We start from the raw sequence: 18,208 nt of genomic DNA on the forward strand, positions 1-18,208 counted from the left end.
ATTTACCCCATGGATCCTTGGCTAAGACGGGCTTGGCAAACATTGCCGGTTCACTGGAACCGAGTTTATTCACGGCTCGTATACGGAACTTGTACTCCCTCTTCGCAATTAGATCTTCGACCTTATAGACACATTTCTCGCCTAACATGACTTCACCGACGCTGTCCCATTGAGACTTCAAACTAAGATCGAGGCGCTCGATGACGTACTTCATGATAGGTGAGCCGCCGTCATCCTTTGATGGTTTGAAGGACACGACGCAAGAGTTCTGGAATATTTCGTTGACCTCGACATCGTACGGTGCAGATGGGACATCTAAAAAAATAATTTAGATAAGAAAAAATAAAACGTAAGGTTTTATTAAAAGATCGGTTATGTAAAAATACAAACCTTGCATAACAATATTGACATCCTTCACTTCTTCACCCTGGTTATTACCAATTTTTATCTGGTAGATACCAGAGGATTCGCGTTGAGGTTTTTTGATTTTATACGTGATTTTATCCTCGCCAACGACGATCTCAACGTCTTTGAGAGGTAATGGCTTGCCGTCCTTCATCAGCTTCGCTTCCACTTGACTCTGCTTGGTGCCATCGACTGTAGAGATAGCAAACACAAATTTTTCAATTTTACAATTCAACATTTATACGCATCGTTGTTATTAAATTTTATTACATCATGCATAAGATATGAGCTGTTACCTTTGAAAGGCACGACAAAGACCAGCGGTGCGCTGCAGGGTCCTTCGACTTTGTCGGGGAAGTCAACGATCGGTTTGCTCTCGCCCTTCTTCACAGTTAGTTTGCAATTACTCGTCAGCTGACCGCTTTCGCACATGATCTCGCCGTCATCCGTCATTTCCAGCTTGTTGAAGACCAACTGATGCTTACCGCCGCCCAGATTCTTGATCTCCACTCTCTCATTGGGCTCGATCTTCTCGCCGTTAAAGTAGAATACAGCCGGCGCGGTCTGATCTTGAAGCTCAACATCCAGTACCAGCTTCTCTCTCTCCACCGCGACTGTGTCCTTCAACTTCTTGTTGAAACGATTGGCATCTATAATTTACAAGAAAATCTGTAGTCATGCAATTTTTTTCTTAAGAATAAAATTAAAGGAAACTTAAAAAAGTTATATTTACAGTTTATCACAATTTCTGCTTCGGTCTTGTCCGCGTTGCTCACACAAGAATAGAGTCCGGCGTCGGTGACCTTACTATCTTTAATGATGAGCTTTCGTTTCCTGCCCTCTTCCTTAATTTGCACCCTAGTGCAGAAATTATTTATAAAAAAATGTTCTTAAGGTCAAAGACTACTATGTAAAAAATTAATTACTAATTTAATTGAAATTCTCTCTACTAAAAAATAACCTCTTATCAGGTGTGATTGCTTGATCACCCTTGAACCATTGAACTTCACCCGCGGCATCATCCAATTCGCAAAGTAACGTCAAGGTTTCCTTTTCTATCAACTGCTGGTGTTTCAACACTTTGACGAACTTGTAAGGATATTCTAAAGAGAAGCATCGTAAGTAGTTAAATTCCGTAAGAATTAAAACATTTAGACAAATATATAGAATCGCAATTGAAGTGATCGTTGCAATTTATGAAAATAATGCCTACCGACTATAGTTAGGACAGTGTCGGTCTTGTCTGTCTGCTTGCTTATCTTGCAAGTATATTCGCCACTATCTTCGAGAGTCGCGCTCCTGATCGCCAGCCGGCACACTCCAGACATGTCTTTAGAGATACTGTACTGGTCTCCGTCCTAAAGAACAACGATGAGATTTCTTTAATACTTGACACATTCTGAATGTTAAATATTTATCCGAATTTTCGGTGTAATAAATTACCTCGAGTTTTGTTTTGCCTTTGTGCCAGGTAACTTGCGCCATGTTAGAGCTGACTGTACATTCCATGTAAGCTTCGTGCTTTGTGAAACCGCTGGTCTTTTTCGATAACGGCTTCAGGAAGGTATATGTTGGATCAGGCTCTAAAAATGGAACAATTTTAAAACGTAAATTTTATTTAATACAAAAATTCGATTCTCAGAAAGAAGATTTATCATATCCATGTTACGTACCATCGACATTCAGGAAAGCTGTGCTAGATACGCCGGCAATTTCGATCGTATATTTTCCAGTATCTTCGACTTTGGGTCCAGAGATAATGAGCTGATAGCAGTCTTCCTCGTTTTTGAATTTGTATTTCGCCGATGGGAATAATTCCTGCACAAAAAGTAAAAATAATTTAACATTAATTGCTTCGATTTTTAACTCCATTTTTCTAATTACAAAATAAGTTATGTAGAATGTTTTATTTGATGTTTTAATTAGGTCACAAAATAAAAAATATATAATTAAGTAGCTTATTATTAGTAGATTATTTATGGAAAAACACTTACGTCCTTCCGGAAGAACCATTTTGGCTTGCAGTTTGGTTTCGAAAAGTTCGCTTCAAAAACGACCTTCTTGTCTTTGCCTTCCTTGGCGTATTGGTCCACCAATGGCTTTAGGAAACTTTCTTGTTTCTGCAAAAGAAAGAGTACCGATCAACTGTGAATCATATTCAGAGATTTAACTGAGAAATCCAATAGTAGTATTGTTCAACATCGACAGCGATCGCTTTGCCAGGCTATAAAAAAAAGGTAGTAGAAAAATTGGCGGAAAATGTCGTTGCCTCTGAACGGAGGACGAGAACGACGAAAAAAAGGAACGAAGACGAAGTCTCTAAAGGAATTCTAAAAAAAGAGATTCTAGAGAAAAAAATTTGTAAGAAGTAGTCGATCGTTCATCGATCGACAGAGCTGGCTAGACAAGCTTGTGACTCGTCATGCTTATTAATATTAAAATCTGATGTTAAACAGATTTGAGAAAGGAAGAGTATGTTGGCTTCCTTGGAAAAAAATTAAAAAAGTACTCGCCATTGCTCGAGCAATATGTACGAGAAGATAGTTACTGGAGAAGGCACTGCTTATGAATGCATTCAAGAGACGACAACAATGAGGAAAGATATTATTTGTTAGGGAATCCACCTGTGAGTATTTTGTTTAGCGTTTCAATTGACTTCATTTTAATAAGAAATATTGAATAGGCTTGAAATATTTGAAGAAATTGATCTTATTATACAAACAATAATTAAAGTTTGCATGTGCAAAGTAAATATGTATATTGCACTTATGGTTCCAACTTGATTTAACTTTCTTGGATAATAATCCAAGAAATATTTTAACAAAATATATTAAAAGTTTGTAAGTTTATTTATTAATAATAATTTGATTACTGAAAAGAGAAAAAGTAAGTCTGTTCTAATTATATAAGTTAGCTTACAAATTCTTTTGTAAGTAAAACTTGTCACAGATTAGGATCCCTGCAAATAAATTTTAAAATTAAACAGAATATTCTCTCTCAAAAAATAAAGAGAGGATTAGAGAGAATGAAGTTATAAATCGAGTTAGAAGATGCAACAGAAGCGACGAAACTTTGATCTTAAGTAATTAATAAAATAGAATTCATTAATCGAAGGCGGAAGAAACAGCAGTAGAATTTTTGGGGCAAGACAATTAATTTGTACAAGAGAAAGAGTCGTCAAGAAAAAGAACGAGTTCTCGAGTGAGTCAGAAAAAGAAGAGAGACAGATCATCGAGTTTCGGAGACTGTCGAGGCAACAGCGACAGGCACACAGACAGTCAATATCACGTGAAATTATTAATGGAGAGTTCGATTCACGTAAGAATCGGTCCAACCTCCGTCTTGGTGAAGTGATGCAGGGTTGGCCAGTCGGGTATTAATTCGGCCAGAGACGGCCTACGTGATCCACTATTCTAGAAACAAGAAAAGGCACATCCCCGATCACAGCATCTTCTGCTTTAAAACACGTCATATCGATCTTGCTCGCTGACCGCTTTCAGCGATAAGCTATGATGAGCTTTAATTCCGAATTTAGTCATTGCTAGTCCTACGCTTGACTTCATAAGTTTCGTTATTTCAGATTTTCTTAATAATCGTCGCTACTCGTCATTATGAGTTATGCGTGATTAACTGTGATTACAATCACTAACAATTATAATAATTATTAAGTAATTACAATAAGCTGTTACAAAATACTATCAAAAGTACTACATTAAATATTACTAAACATAATGTATAATTATTATATCATAAATGTTAAATTGTTCGAATATTGCGAATATTATCTATTAGTTTTAGTAAATGTCTGCTCCATTTTCATTCGTGTTGATAGTTCTGCTGCTTTTTAGATATGTGAGTCACATAACTCAACAGAGCGAAGTGCGAAGACAAGAAATGTTATTTGAATTATTTGTATAATTTGTTGAATTAATGAGACTTGTCTACTCGACTAATGGTCTACATTGTTACGTGTTTTAGTTTTAAAACATTCATGAAAGCGTGTACATGCGTGATGATAAGCATATGTGACAGTAAGACTCATTTTTAATCAAGCCAAGCATCAAAAGCATGGATGATTCAGTTGTTAATTTTCATTTAATCTGCGTAAGAGTATATATAAATAATATCAACAAATTTATATTCGCTCCTCTGTTTTATAGTTTTTCTAAATTTTTAGAGATTATTTAAAAAAGCGCAGGCCAAAGGGATCTCTCAATCGTAAATAATCGCAAGAATTTTAAACTAATCTGTGAAAAAATTACAAATTCTAATATAATTTTATAACATATTTTTAGAAGATTTGATCAGAGTAAAATATAAAATTCTTGCGAAAACTGACTGGCTTTTGTTTTCATTGAATTATTCGGTTTACATCCTTAGTCGGATTGATGTAACACCTGCCGCAATAAAACAAAGAGATCAATCACAGTTACTTTGAAACGCCTACATCGCGTAGAGCCGATCTCTTTGCTGTGTTACAACACAATTTTTATTTTTTATCTCTCGCTCAAAGGGTCAAGTTTAGAAAATTCAAAAAACAATGGGGGTATTCTGGCAAATTATAATGACGAAATATCGAAACGTAAAAAATCTTATCTGCTATCTTCCCTAATTCGTACAACTCTGAACAATTTTTTTGGACAATTATTTTATGCAACGTTCGAATAATCATGTACTGTGATATCCAAGTTTAATTAACCAGAATACCACGCAGGAAGTGAAAGCCTTGCGGGGCAGTTCTGCTCTCTGTTTCGTGGCTTTTTGGAATCTAATGCAAGGATGCATTGCTTTAAGACTTTTTTTCGCGAACCTTCTCCTTGGCGTGTGCCGCTAGTTTTGGCCAGTCGACGATTAGCTCCTGCAAACTTGGCCTGCGCTGAATGTCGAAGATGTCCTGCATGCCCGGCACACACACATCATGGTTAATGCCACTCTTATACAATTAGCCAATACCGTTCAAAGAACTCTGATTTAAAGAAATATTTTTAAAAACTCTTAAAGAAAGATGACACTGTATATATATAATTTCTCCCGATTTTACTGTGCGCTACATGTAATTAATTAAATTTCTTATCTAAAAATATAAAATTGATTATATCAAAGTTCTTATCTTTTCCTATGATACTTCTACACGTTTAGAGATAATGCTTTTCTTCTAATGTAAGGAGTGTCATGCAACGGATTCGGAACAATTTCGTCACACATTTTATCGACACTTTACATTCATCCTTCTATCACTTCCAGGCTTTTCAGTCACGTTAATTATCGTGCTTGCTTGTTAATAGAGAAATGTGTGATAAACAACTACGTGAAGATATACAACTAGCCCTCAGTGTAATAAAATAATATCCGTGATATAATTTTTATACATTTTATAAAAATGCATATATTAATCTTGAGTTCTTATAAATTCTTGACACCAAAGTCAAATGTGCCAATCAAGAATTTTAATAACTCAAAGAAACGCAAAGAGGGATAAATGTAATTCCATATGCAGCATTAACTCTAAACCATACATAAGTGCATATGTTAAAAATGAGAGGAGAAAGTTACATCGCTTGCGCGACAAAGTGAAGGCAATGGGGAAGTAGAGAACTTCTATGGCATGGTCAAAATTTAGATAATGCCGCGAGAATAGAGTTTCAAATGTTCTGATAACGATTAATAGATCTATCATTCTACAATTCTTTCTAACTTTCTAATTATCGTTATAAAATTATTCATTTTCATGATATTCTCATTACTATTTTATCTACTAAAACATTTAAAGAAATGAAAGCTGACTATAAGTTCTAATGTCTCGTCTGTGTTCTAAACGTAATGTTTCGTGATCGTCATTGCAGGGATTTATGTAGATCGCTCGGAAAAAGACCTTGAGCCAGCTCCAGTTAGTTTCACCCTTCTTGTCGAGGGAAATTCGAAAGATCTCCACACCCGCTGTCAAGATGACTATTTCCTCGCCGTCTTGGAACCAGCTCGATCCATGTAGTTCGCTTCGTAGCGACTAGGAGACAGAGGTAGACGGAGAAGAGAAGAAGAGACAGACAGAAAGAAAGAAACAGGCAGAAAGTGCGCATTGAGATTTTGAAGATGTACCATCTTCAAAAATTACATCTCTACTAAGTTGCTGTTAACTATGCTAAATGAAAAAGTTTAATGTATTTATTAATTGTCTTTCCAAAATATATTCTATAATGTTATTTTAAATAAAACATAAAGAAAGTCTATTACTTCTCCTTTCATTTCCCTTATTTTAATTTCTAATTAAATAAAAGGTCTTAGCGATATAATTGTCAAATGAAAATAAAAAGGAAAAGAGACTTTCGAATTAGAACATGGATTTGTCGAATAGAGAGATTAACAGGCGGTGTTAGATTTATATTTTGCATATCTAACATCAACGTATCACCTGTTCTTACATTCATGAAGACACTATCAAGCTGTTAATGACGTGCTAAAATCGCATTCGCACATCTTCATTATGTGCATTATACTGATGACGATCGTAAACGTAATGCGTAACCACACAACTTCGTTTGAAAATATTATGCGAAATGTTCTCATTCGGATTAATCCTATAATATTTTGATGTTGAAGATATCTGTTGAATGATACCTATATAAATTCTAGTTTAGCTCTACGTTAATTAAAAACTTAATAATTAAATTTTTCTGCACACTTTGTATTTGCGTGTGTCCGTATGCGTATAGAATTAAATAGGAACACATACCCTTTCCACTTTCTTCAACGCCGGCATAGGCTTCTCGACTTCCTTCAAGTCTACCTTTTCTTGGTCAGCCTCTTCTCGCGCCCATTTCTGGTATTTTCTCTTCTTCAACATAGCACGGAAGTCCATGCCACTGGCGTCTGTCAAAAATTCATCACAAAATCAAAATTAAAAGTAACAGAGCACAATTTACACCATCATTCACATTTCAAATATTAGAATACATTAAATGTTAAATTAAATAATAATACAGTGCTCAAATTTTTTATATATGAGTAAATGGAATAGAAAATTCAGGCTTTGTAGAATTAACTCACCGGAAACGTAGAGTTGCATCTCGGCGGAATCCTCGCCATGGATGTTGCTCACGACGATTTTGTAAGTTCCCTCGTCGTTGGGTTTCGTCTTCCTCATGCAGAGGGTGATCGTGTTGGTCTCCGCGTCCGTGAGGAACTTGAAGCGGCCACCCTCGATGATCTCGGTGATGCCCTTGTAGAATTTGAAAGTTGGCGCGGGCGTGCCCTCCACTGCGACGGTGATGTACGCCGTCGAGTCTGCCAAAATTGTCAATAGATTAACATTTTTAGAATAATAGTATAATATAAAAAATTTTACAATGTAAAACATTAGTATTATGCTGCAATTATATCGATTTTGGGAAAATTATTTTGTTATTATTTTGTTTACTAAACTTATGGAGAACAAAATGCGTTACCTTCGACAGCTGAGTACGATTCCTGGACATCGACGATCTGGGGTGGTCCACCTGGTCCAACATCTCGCAGAGGTGTGCTAGGTAGATTGATCATATTCTCGAGGTCCGCCACGCTGGGTCTTCTGACGTCCGCTGCGCTCGGACGACGACGCTACACCATTCAAATGAAGATGTGAACAAATTTACACGCACATTGCCATCGTGTTTAACATTGACATCGAAAAGCTCTTGAATAAAGCGAGAAAATTTGAAGCACGGCGCGCGACGACTTCCTCCAATCATATAAGAGTAAATTTTATTTTGTTCACCGTATATCAATGTAATCAGGATCGAAGAAACGCATATTACAATCTGTTGTAGTTAATACATGACACAAACCTAATAATATTACATAAAAGACAAATGTTAGGTAAATATTTAGTTGTTTCTACAAGCGCTTCTTTTGATCTTAATTTTCATTTCCATGACGATAAAAACTGAGCTCATTAATTCTCTTAAATTATCTCCTTGCAAGAGAGAAACTAATAAAAAAGTAAAGAAATGGAAGTCGTCGTTATCGCTTGAAAAATCTGCAGCGCTCATGCGTTTCCGCATATTTTTTTACATATATAATTAACATTTAATTATTACTTACGTTTATTTATATTTAATCATTGTGAGTTAATGTTATTAACAGTTGAAAGTTATTTCACATTATTAATCAGCGTTACGTTTCACTCGTTAGTCCACTGTGTGTTAGTCACTGAATCGAGTGAGTTTCAATAGTATTAGTGACAGTATTAGATCTCGTCCATTGTTCAGATACATTGATTAGCAAGATGGGATCAATAAATATGGATAATTTTACATGATGACTTTCCGACATTCGTGGCAAATTCTCCGATCGTGTGCAGCCACTGCGATTTCAAAGATTTTTCTTACACAATTTCCATGACAATTCTGTGAGATTAGTAACTAACAATAAGTATTATTAGACAATGTTAATTTTTTATTAAATTAAATTTCAACAAATTATTTCAGAAATTTTAGGCAATATCTATTCACTTGCCTTTTATTTCTGCATGTTTATCTTCGTTACGCAAAGAAAATGTATCAAATAATTAATGATAGGTAATTTACTAAGCGTGTAAGAAACCTTTGAATAAGCAGTAGTCGGACAAAGGAAACAAAAAGGGAACTTATTAATCAGATAAAGAAGAAAGCAGGAATGTGTACTTTTAATATTTCTTGAAAATTTCTACGATGGCCATAATGGAAAATATAAATGGCACCGAAGTCTATCTGTAGACATTTGTACATTATTCCTGCTTTCAACTTTAGAATGAAAATTGCTAGTTCAATGATAAAATTCGTGTTCTTATGATGATGAGAATACGATATTTGTGCGTCGATGCACACTCAGCGCGTGAAATCGTGGACAAACGCATTTGTTACGATATATGAATCGCAAAGCGAAAGTGCGAATCACGAGTTACGCATGGGATGAGAATTTAAAGCCGGAACATTATAGTTAATCATTATTTACACGAAATTGTCGTCGGTCAAGAGACTTTCAGACGGGATTAAATTGCACAGAGAGGAATAATTTTGCAGAATAAGAAAAACATACAAATCGAAGTTTATAAATTACTCTTTTTATGGTTATTACAACTTTTGAGTTATTGCAATACTGCAATATTGTATCACATTACTAACTTATATTATTTTCCGTATTTACTGCTGTTATCCTCACCAGTGCAATCTAATTTTATTTTATGAGATAATCTACGACAAGGCATCGTTAGCGATATTCTTGGCCTGTCCTCGCAAGCCGTCGAATGTTAAAATACGAAAATGCATTAAGATAATTAACAGAAGTTATAGAAAATTGGGGAAGAGAGAGAAATGTGGATTCGACATGATGTGTATGACATGAATGACTAGTTTTACTGCTTTGACAATGAAATGACTGCTTACTTCGTGAACCAATCTGATCCTCGTTTACAATTAAATTGCTGTTCGAACATTCGTCTAACAGGAAATTCAGTTATCAGGATTATTTACAAAGAGACACGTTACAATATCTACACGATATGCACAAATACGATGTCGTACATCTATAAGTCAAAATGATAACACGATGAAACATACTTAGTTTTTCTTTTTAAAGAGCGACACCGTATTCGTGACGATGAAAATGAGAATATTTCGATCGAATCTATTTGACACATATAGTGTGAGCACGATGGATATTTACACCTATACATAAAATTCTACACGAATAAGTTATTTCACACATATATATCTTCGACATAAAGGAGCGAACTGCTCGGTCTCAAATCTATCGCAGCGATGTGCAAAAGAAGAGAACCGGAATCTCCAACGTCGATCTCCCACAGTGGCAAATTATTATACTGTTTGTAAAATATTTGCCACATACACAATTTATAAATATAATTTCGCGTAAATAAGAAATTATTTTTAGCAACAGAAAGCATATATATTTATACTAAAGTTCTCTTAAGAAAGACTCTTAATATAACTACTTAATCATTTTATTTTATTCGTTGGAGTATACCGTGCATGTTAAAATAAAATTGCACTACTGCGACAAGTCTGATACCGAGTCGTACTGCAACTACTTAATTTTTAATGGTGGTAGATCTCGCATGAACAATTTACAGCAATTACTTCATTCTCATTGGTGGTACATCTCGAGAAACCGGTGGAAAATGTATGTATATGTCAGCAATTTTGCTTTTCTCACGAACTATTTGTAACATGAATATATTCTAATCTTTTACCACCATTACAATTGCAACTAAACTGCATCTATACAGCCGCATAAAATGTACAGGTGTATCCGCTCGAACTAATAAGCAGAATTTCCGCAACGCGACCGCAATGAGCATCCTCAGGTGTTACATACATTGAATCGATTCATACGCGTTTCTAATTCTTAATTACAAAGTTTGCGCATAAATCGACGCAACGCAAAGGAACACCGTCCGTAAGCGCATTTCGTCGGCGTTGACTATCGCGAGAAAGTGCTCTTTGCAAAATATTTATAGAACATACAGGTTTATAACATCCAAAAACTTCGTTAACAAAAATTATTTGGTTTGGCACAGATCTCTTCTTAATTGCAAAGAAATCGACAGACTTTTTGCGTCGTAAGAGAATTTTACTTTCTAATTTAGTTTATCGAACTTTTCGATAAAAGTTTCGATAAAGTCTTTTATTTTATGAGTAATAGTTTCAAGTATGTCAACAGATAATCAATTCTTTATTACTCAACCAATTTGTAAGCCACATTTTTGGAAGTTATTCAGAAATATCCTGTATAAATTTCCAACTTTCAAGCACGCAAGAAATAAGAAAATAAATATCGAGATAACGTATATATAAACGTATATAATACAAAATAATATAAAAATATACATATGCGTACACGCACAACAGAGATATTGTGCTAACCTCTTTTTCTTGCAGCGCGCCTGGTCGGCCGGACTTAGTCTGTGTGTGGTGCGTGAAAAAATAAAAGATGAGATAGAGACAGAAAGGTAGAGACAGAGGTCCGGGGGGGGGGGGGCAGAGAGAGATTAGAATTCTCAAATTCTGAGAGGGGGTGGTGGTCCACACGCGGTGGGCTCTTATCGGGGAAAACGTGCTCGATATAATGGGGGGAAAAAGGGGGATGATTCGTCTTTCGATGTAAAAGAAAAGAAAACTCAGATTATTGATCAGTAAATTACTTGCCAATATGCTCTCATGAACGTATAATATTAAAAGATATTAAACCGGTATTAAAAATTACGGTATTAAACCGCGATGGTTGAGAAAATAGCGGCTAGCGTGTTTACAGTAGCGGCAGCAGCAGCAGCAACCTCAAAAAACCTCAGTTAAAACATGTCGCAGAATTATTATTTTTATTATTATTAATATCATCATCGTCATATGGTCATTATGATTAATTATTAATATTATTATTGCCGTCCCGTGGTAACGCGTGGCGTTGCTTTTGCCTCTCTCACCGGGGACTTTCCCTCGTCGAGTTTTTAGTTTTTCGTTTTAGTTACTGGGCTTTTATTATTTTTGCCGTTTTTCTGGGCGACAAGGGGGCGAAACACGACGCTTAAAAATTATGATGGCTTGGGGGAGGGGGCGGGGGCGCAAAAAATACAAAAATTCAAAAAAGGAGATCGATATCCGTGAGACAGAAAAAAAAACAGAGCGATACACGGAAGATTGCTGGTGATGGTACTCTGAGCAGGTAAGCTTTGTGTTATAGCGAACACAAATCTCACCTTTATGTCCAACACCTCACCGGGCCGTAACCTTCCCAACTGCAAAAATCACAGAGACGAACACATGAGGGTCTGCTCGTAATCATAGAGACGTTCCTTTCGTCGCTTTTGTTAACGCGGGATCTTTGTTAACGCTTCCCGACAGATTTACACAGGGAACAGACATCGAAATATACCTTTTCTCTCTTACAGAAACAGCCTGGTAAAAAGCGATGATCCCGAAAATGGAAAACAAAAAAATGCTCCTGCTTGCTGGCTTCGCTGTTTCTGTTAAAAAGTTAAACTGGCGAGAACTGGCTCTTCTTGCCTCGGGTTAAACAATGGGCTGCTTTTATTATTCTCTCGGGACAGAGTCTCGGTAAATCTCCGAGGATACGGACGAATGAAAGTCGGGGGTTGGAGGGATTTCGAAGGGGAATCGCGGTAGACAAACACAAACGGGGGTGGCTACTGGCTGTTCGAGGCTCGCCTTACCGACGTTGCGACGGCTTGTGCGTTTGCATTTCTGTGCGGTGCATTGCTATACATGACAGTGCGAGCCGGCGGTGCGCGGTGTCAACTAATACGTCAGTGAGTTTAGATGCAACCAGATCGCATGAAAGAGACGGATCTCTTGAAGAGCGAATCGCCATTCGCAAAAATAATCTGAGAACTGCATCTCGATCACCTCGAACCTACCACGTTTCTTCATTACAGTCGTTACAATTTCAAACTATAATTTTATTGTTTTTTAAATATATAATTACTGTTTCATAAATTAATTGGCCCTTTCTAATTATTATTGATTTTTTATAACGTCAAGGTTCGAGATACTCGATTAGAGAAGCAAGGGCGCATCGGTGGTCAATCGCGAGGTCGCAACGTTATCTCAATAAAGTTATAGGTACATCAATGTACTAATAAGCTTGATAATAAAGTTTACATATAAAATATAAAAATTTCTAATGGCTATTATTTACACCCGTCAATACTTTTATCAATACCGTTTCGACTGTTCAAACTTTGTTACAAACTTTCGGAAGAGATTTTTCAAAACAATCCGATATCGACTTATCAAATTCGTTCGAGTTCAACCAGACGTTTCCAGGTTGCGCGTGACAAGAGTTCTCGAATTTGCCTGGGTGGCGAATCGGGCAATAATTCACGCTTTGATAATGGCACACATTTGATGCTGGTAGAAACGAGGTAACAAGTGTTTCACGCGAACAATGAGGCAGCTTGATCGTCAGGCATGATTCACACGTCTTGTCGCGCTGCTCCGGACATTTATTAACGCCGATGTCTGTCTACGGCGGCACAATGCTTGCCAAGATCACCCGGTGATCTATCGGGTGAACATGTAAGCCAGGGAAGACTCGAAACCTTATATGCGAGTGATTAAGTGACAACTCGACGCGCGCACACGGACGAGCCCTGGCTTCCTCCACTCCCCTTATCTCGCATTATTAATTAATATTATTGTTGTTATTATTATTGTCGTCAAGAGTGGCAGTATGCATAGACTCGGTTGCAACAGATCCGTGCCAGATGCAGAGATGCATTCGCTTTTTACTCGCTGATCAGATCTTGGATTACGTATAAATATCGAGAGGCACGTGCGAGAGTTTCGCCCCAATATTAAACTGAAAGACAGAATATTTCAAAATGTCTATTAAGAAGTATGTTAAAAAATTAAATATGTTTAAAAATAAAGGATGCTGGAACTCTCCCACGTGAAAGTTTGCACGTCATCGTCGGGAATCTAACTGTCCGCTTCCGATAATGTAAAGTTTATTTATTAATCGAGCATATAAATCAAACCATTATTATCATAAAGTGTGCGTGATTAAATTCGGGACGATGCGTGTAAATGTCGTGCATCGTGTGCCATAAAGTACGACCACAGTCAGTAAATAGTAGTAACGAGCAGGCAAGATCGGGCAAAGAGAATCGTGAATGCAAGATTTTGCCATTAGTAAAAAAACTCGTGTTAAGAATATCAGCGTATAAATTCTTTTAAATTTTTTCACCAATTTTTTTAGGACACTTGTATCACATTTTATGCAATTTTAATTTTAACATTTTCTTCTCCTTACAACATCCTTACAATATCCTTAAACAGCTCCCTTGTTTCAGTGCAGATGTACTTGAATCGATTCTCTTTACGCGATGCTCCGGTAAGTGTGTACGAAAGAGTGCGTGAGAAAAGTAAGTAGAATAAAAGTGCATTTGGTAGTCGAGTAAGGTTGCAGGCGAGACATTCGCTTCCGCGTTTCTTTTTTTCTCAGCGATTTATCTCACCTTGCGCTCGTCCACCACCTCGCCGGGACGAAGCTTCCTATGCTCCTATGGACCAAATCTCTATTAACCACTACTGCGAGGTAAAGGTGGTTGTATGGGCACGTGTGTGTTTGTGTTTGCGTGTATGCACAATGTACGATGCTGCAACATGTCTATGTCGTATAAAATACATGATCGTTCGCCGGCGTTTATCCTATCATCCCGTTGGACTGTATCGAAACGCGTTCCCCGTTTTATCTTTATCTTGAAACTGAACCAAGTCTCGGGAAATTAACTAAAATTAATTACATCAACAGCAAGTTGTGCGTCTGCTTAATTTTAGTAACTTCAATTAATACATTTCTGCTATTTGCATACCTGAAAGTTGCTCTAGTTAAAAGCAGTCAAGCTAAAAATATTTGTTAAGGTTGTAAGGCTAATTATAATTCAGATTATTTAAGGCAACATGTGAGATCTTATCTTACTAATAAATGAAATGTCTAATGCACGTTTCACGGGGAACGCTTTCGATGGTCCCGCTCTCAGCTGAGGTAATACCACATGGTCGGCAATTATCCGTGTTTCTTCGACGATCTTCTTGGAGGAAGCGTCCGTTTATAGTTTCTTCAGGTTCTTGCTTTCCGCAAGTCGATACGCACCAATCTTGGACATCCTCGATATTACGCATCGCAGGTTGCTTTTTTTCATTCTTTTTTTCTTTTTTGGAGGAATTGTCTTTGACGACGGGAGGCAGCTCGATTTTTCTCGAAGGAAAGAATAAGGGAGGCAAGGAGTATGCTTCAGAAGCTGGTCAACTCTGGATCTTTCACTGATGAGGGATTTTAACACTAAATCTCACGCCTTGCTGACACTAAACGCGACGTGCGTCACTCGACGAGCTCGTCGTCGGGGATTCACGGCGCGTATCTATCACGAGTACGACCAATAAGACCATCACTGGACTTACACTATAAAACTCAAAAAAAAGCTACAAAAAATCCTAGGACCAACCAGCAGTAGCCAGTCATCTACCTACTTGTTCGTCGAGTGTCTTACGTGACTCGTTAATCATCTACCTAATGGGACTCGCACTTTGCACTCTATATTTAGTTATAACATAACATATTGCAACACAGAAAGCGACTCACAATTTTATTTATTAAATAAATTTGAAAATAATATATAATATTATTAATTAAAAATATATACATTAAAATAACCTTTCTAAATAATTATTGTAATTATATATGTATATACAAGAGTGCAAAGTGTGTTGTATCACCCTCTTTGCTAATTTTGACATGTGACGAAATAATAGAAAATTGCAAATGAAAATAATTATCTTGACAGTGCAGTTATAGTTACAAGAGGAGACATCAGACGATCCCCTTAATGAGGCCTTAATATTGATTTGTGATTTAATATTCCACTAAAATAGATCCATCGCGTCGCAGTCATTAATTTCTGAACTTTGAAGCTAATTGGAACAATGTCTGGCGATTTGACAAGATTCTTCCAATAAATTAACAAGTTCAGTAACGATCTGTTTCTTTAGACATTACTGAGACTTCTGCAAAGCAAACTGGGTGATCTCGTGAGTGCGTAAGAATGCAACAATGTTCTTAAGCTCAAATTCTATTTATGTAATAGCTTGATAATTAAATTAACTTTTAGTATTCAAGTCGAAATACATATTAGTTCTACTTGCAAACACTTTAATGTCGTTTATCTTATAATTGAAAGCTTGGGAATTAAAGATAAACTGAATTTTCTTGAAAATTTAGTTAGCAGTTTAGAGAAACTAAATCAGAATATTTAAATATATCACTCATCTCTGTTGCATTCTTCAGCTCAGTCCCCTATAAGGTAGTCTATATACTTTCGTGATCACAAAGTACATTCCATAACATACCTCGTCACTGATAAGCAAGCTGGGCCTACGACCCAATTCCTCAGGTGGTATGAGCGAACCGCGTCGACTGCTAGTACCGCTTCCTGGTGCCAAAGAGCCCTTTCTGCTGCCGACCGGTGTCACGTCCCTGATAACTTCAATCTTAGGTGTCTCGGGCGCTTTAATCTCCGGTAACTTCGGCTGCGATGATCGAAAATTAATCGATTAATAGCGTTTACTTCCTTTCCATCAAGCCCGTTTACAAGATTAAGCGAAAAGTTAAATCTCTTTTAAACTTTGATTAATTTAGTATTTCTTCACATTACATCAATTACATATAACGGTAAATCAACCCTTTCCTCCTTGATTGATAGAAGAAAAATTAGCCTCATACGTTTCATTAATAACGAATAATTTTGTAAATAATTACACGGAGTCTCTTTTTCCTAACATAATTAATTAAAAAAAGGAGATGTTAATATATTGTTTGACAAAATGAATTACGTTTCTTACGATTTAAATATCCTGTGTAAATTTAATAAAGCTAGACAGAATCACAGTTACGTTAGTCAAACTTTTCAGCTTAATCCACAAATTCACTTTACCGATATCTTAATTAACAAAGAATCACTACTCAATGGAGACCCAAACGAGTTTCACGATGATTATACCGATGATTAAGGTAACGAGGGTTCGCGTTAAGATGGTGACTTAACACGATCGCGTACGTAGGGCGATTACGACTGACCCTGCAATTCGAATGCGAGTTGCCATTGGGTCGGTCGTAATAAGGCCGAAAATAGCGATCAACGTTTTCCCCATCCTCGTTCGACGACGATGACGACGGCGAAGACGAGAAACCGATTTCAGGGGGATGATATACGAGCATTTATCCGCCAAAATAGTTCTGTCGCAGGCGCGACGTTGCACAGGAGGCATTCATCGCTTGCCAAGGCAAGATTGGGACCGGCTGATTATTACCCCTTTCCGTTTTCTTCCCCTGCCCCTTTGCCTATCCATTCGCAATGCATTAATTGCGATTATGCAGGTGGTAAGAGGATATTTATGGCGCGGGGGCATTGCGTCTTCGATGAGAACAGAAAATCTGAGGTCGACTTTCATACTGAAATACCATTTTGCTACATTTCTGGAAGAGATCACGTTGGTCCCTAATCCGAAGGATTATTATTAACCACATTGTCACGCGGGCTGCTTATTTCGAAAATAGTCCCATTTCATAAGCAAATAAATATATAAGTTTATGAATAAAATTAATATAAACTCAGCAGTCAAAAATAAAGACTTCGGAATAAAGTTCTCGGAATATATTACGAGTAATTCCACACAGATTTTGATTTAGCAGAATATTAATCTAAGATATAATTATTAAAAAATTTTGAAGTAATAACAAAGCATATAAATAAAATAATAATAATATTTATGAAATTATTTAAGCTCTCGTTTTTTGCATATGTATAAGGAATATCCTGCACTAGTATCGTATTTTTAGATGATATAAATAGTGACGATCGTGGCGCAGAGGATTGTGCGCTGGTCTGGTAATCCCAAGACCCGGGTTCAAAACCAAAACAAAAACGTTGTTGGTTTTTCGCGTTCGATCGCCACTAAAAAAGTATCGTCTAGCGTAAAATTAGATAAAGCCTGTACGAGGGTATAATCAACAAAGATCCAGTACATTAATATCACTGGATCTTTGTTGATTGTACCATTCATATAGATTTTATCTAATTTAGCGATCTAACGATACTTTTGCTTCCTCATAGAGGAAGCTTTGTTTCGATGCGAAAAATTTTTTTCCAATTTTCAATGCCAATGGGTTTAGTATAATCTAAAAACTCAAAAAACACACTAATTTAAAAAATGTGTGTGTGTGTGTGCGTGCGCAATAATTGTTCGCGCTCTCA

General features: G+C 36.7%; 1 protein-coding gene across 50 annotated transcripts in view; it reads right to left on the reverse strand.

Annotated features, from left to right (window-relative positions):
* The window catches only part of LOC105568896 (twitchin), a 90,652-nt gene that overhangs the window by 33,399 nt on the left and 39,045 nt on the right, over positions 1-18,208 (reverse strand). For 44 of the 50 annotated variants that reach the window (XM_012024946.1, XM_012024944.1, XM_012024940.1 and 41 more), the window contains 16 exons: positions 16,305-16,484; positions 14,414-14,458; positions 12,134-12,172; positions 11,304-11,342; positions 7,848-7,998; positions 7,450-7,686; positions 7,136-7,272; positions 2,400-2,525; positions 2,079-2,223; positions 1,849-1,988; positions 1,619-1,763; positions 1,367-1,508; positions 1,139-1,263; positions 702-1,055; positions 391-597; positions 7-315 (listed from right to left, as the gene is read on the reverse strand). In XM_012024946.1, coding sequence (XP_011880336.1) covers positions 7-315; positions 391-597; positions 702-1,055; positions 1,139-1,263; positions 1,367-1,508; positions 1,619-1,763; positions 1,849-1,988; positions 2,079-2,223; positions 2,400-2,525; positions 7,136-7,272; positions 7,450-7,686; positions 7,848-7,998; positions 11,304-11,342; positions 12,134-12,172; positions 14,414-14,458; positions 16,305-16,484 — 2,521 coding nt within the window. The remainder of the gene's footprint in view (positions 1-6; positions 316-390; positions 598-701; positions 1,056-1,138; positions 1,264-1,366; positions 1,509-1,618; positions 1,764-1,848; positions 1,989-2,078; positions 2,224-2,399; positions 2,526-7,135; positions 7,273-7,449; positions 7,687-7,847; positions 7,999-11,303; positions 11,343-12,133; positions 12,173-14,413; positions 14,459-16,304; positions 16,485-18,208) is intronic. The other 6 variants (XM_012024927.1, XM_012024964.1, XM_012024918.1 and 3 more) reach the window with 5 other exon arrangements.

Source organism: Vollenhovia emeryi, unplaced genomic scaffold (assembly GCF_000949405.1).
Source record: "Vollenhovia emeryi isolate VEMERY1.0 unplaced genomic scaffold, V.emery_V1.0 DF939127.1, whole genome shotgun sequence".
NCBI classification, from domain to species: Eukaryota; Metazoa; Arthropoda; class Insecta; order Hymenoptera; family Formicidae; genus Vollenhovia; species Vollenhovia emeryi.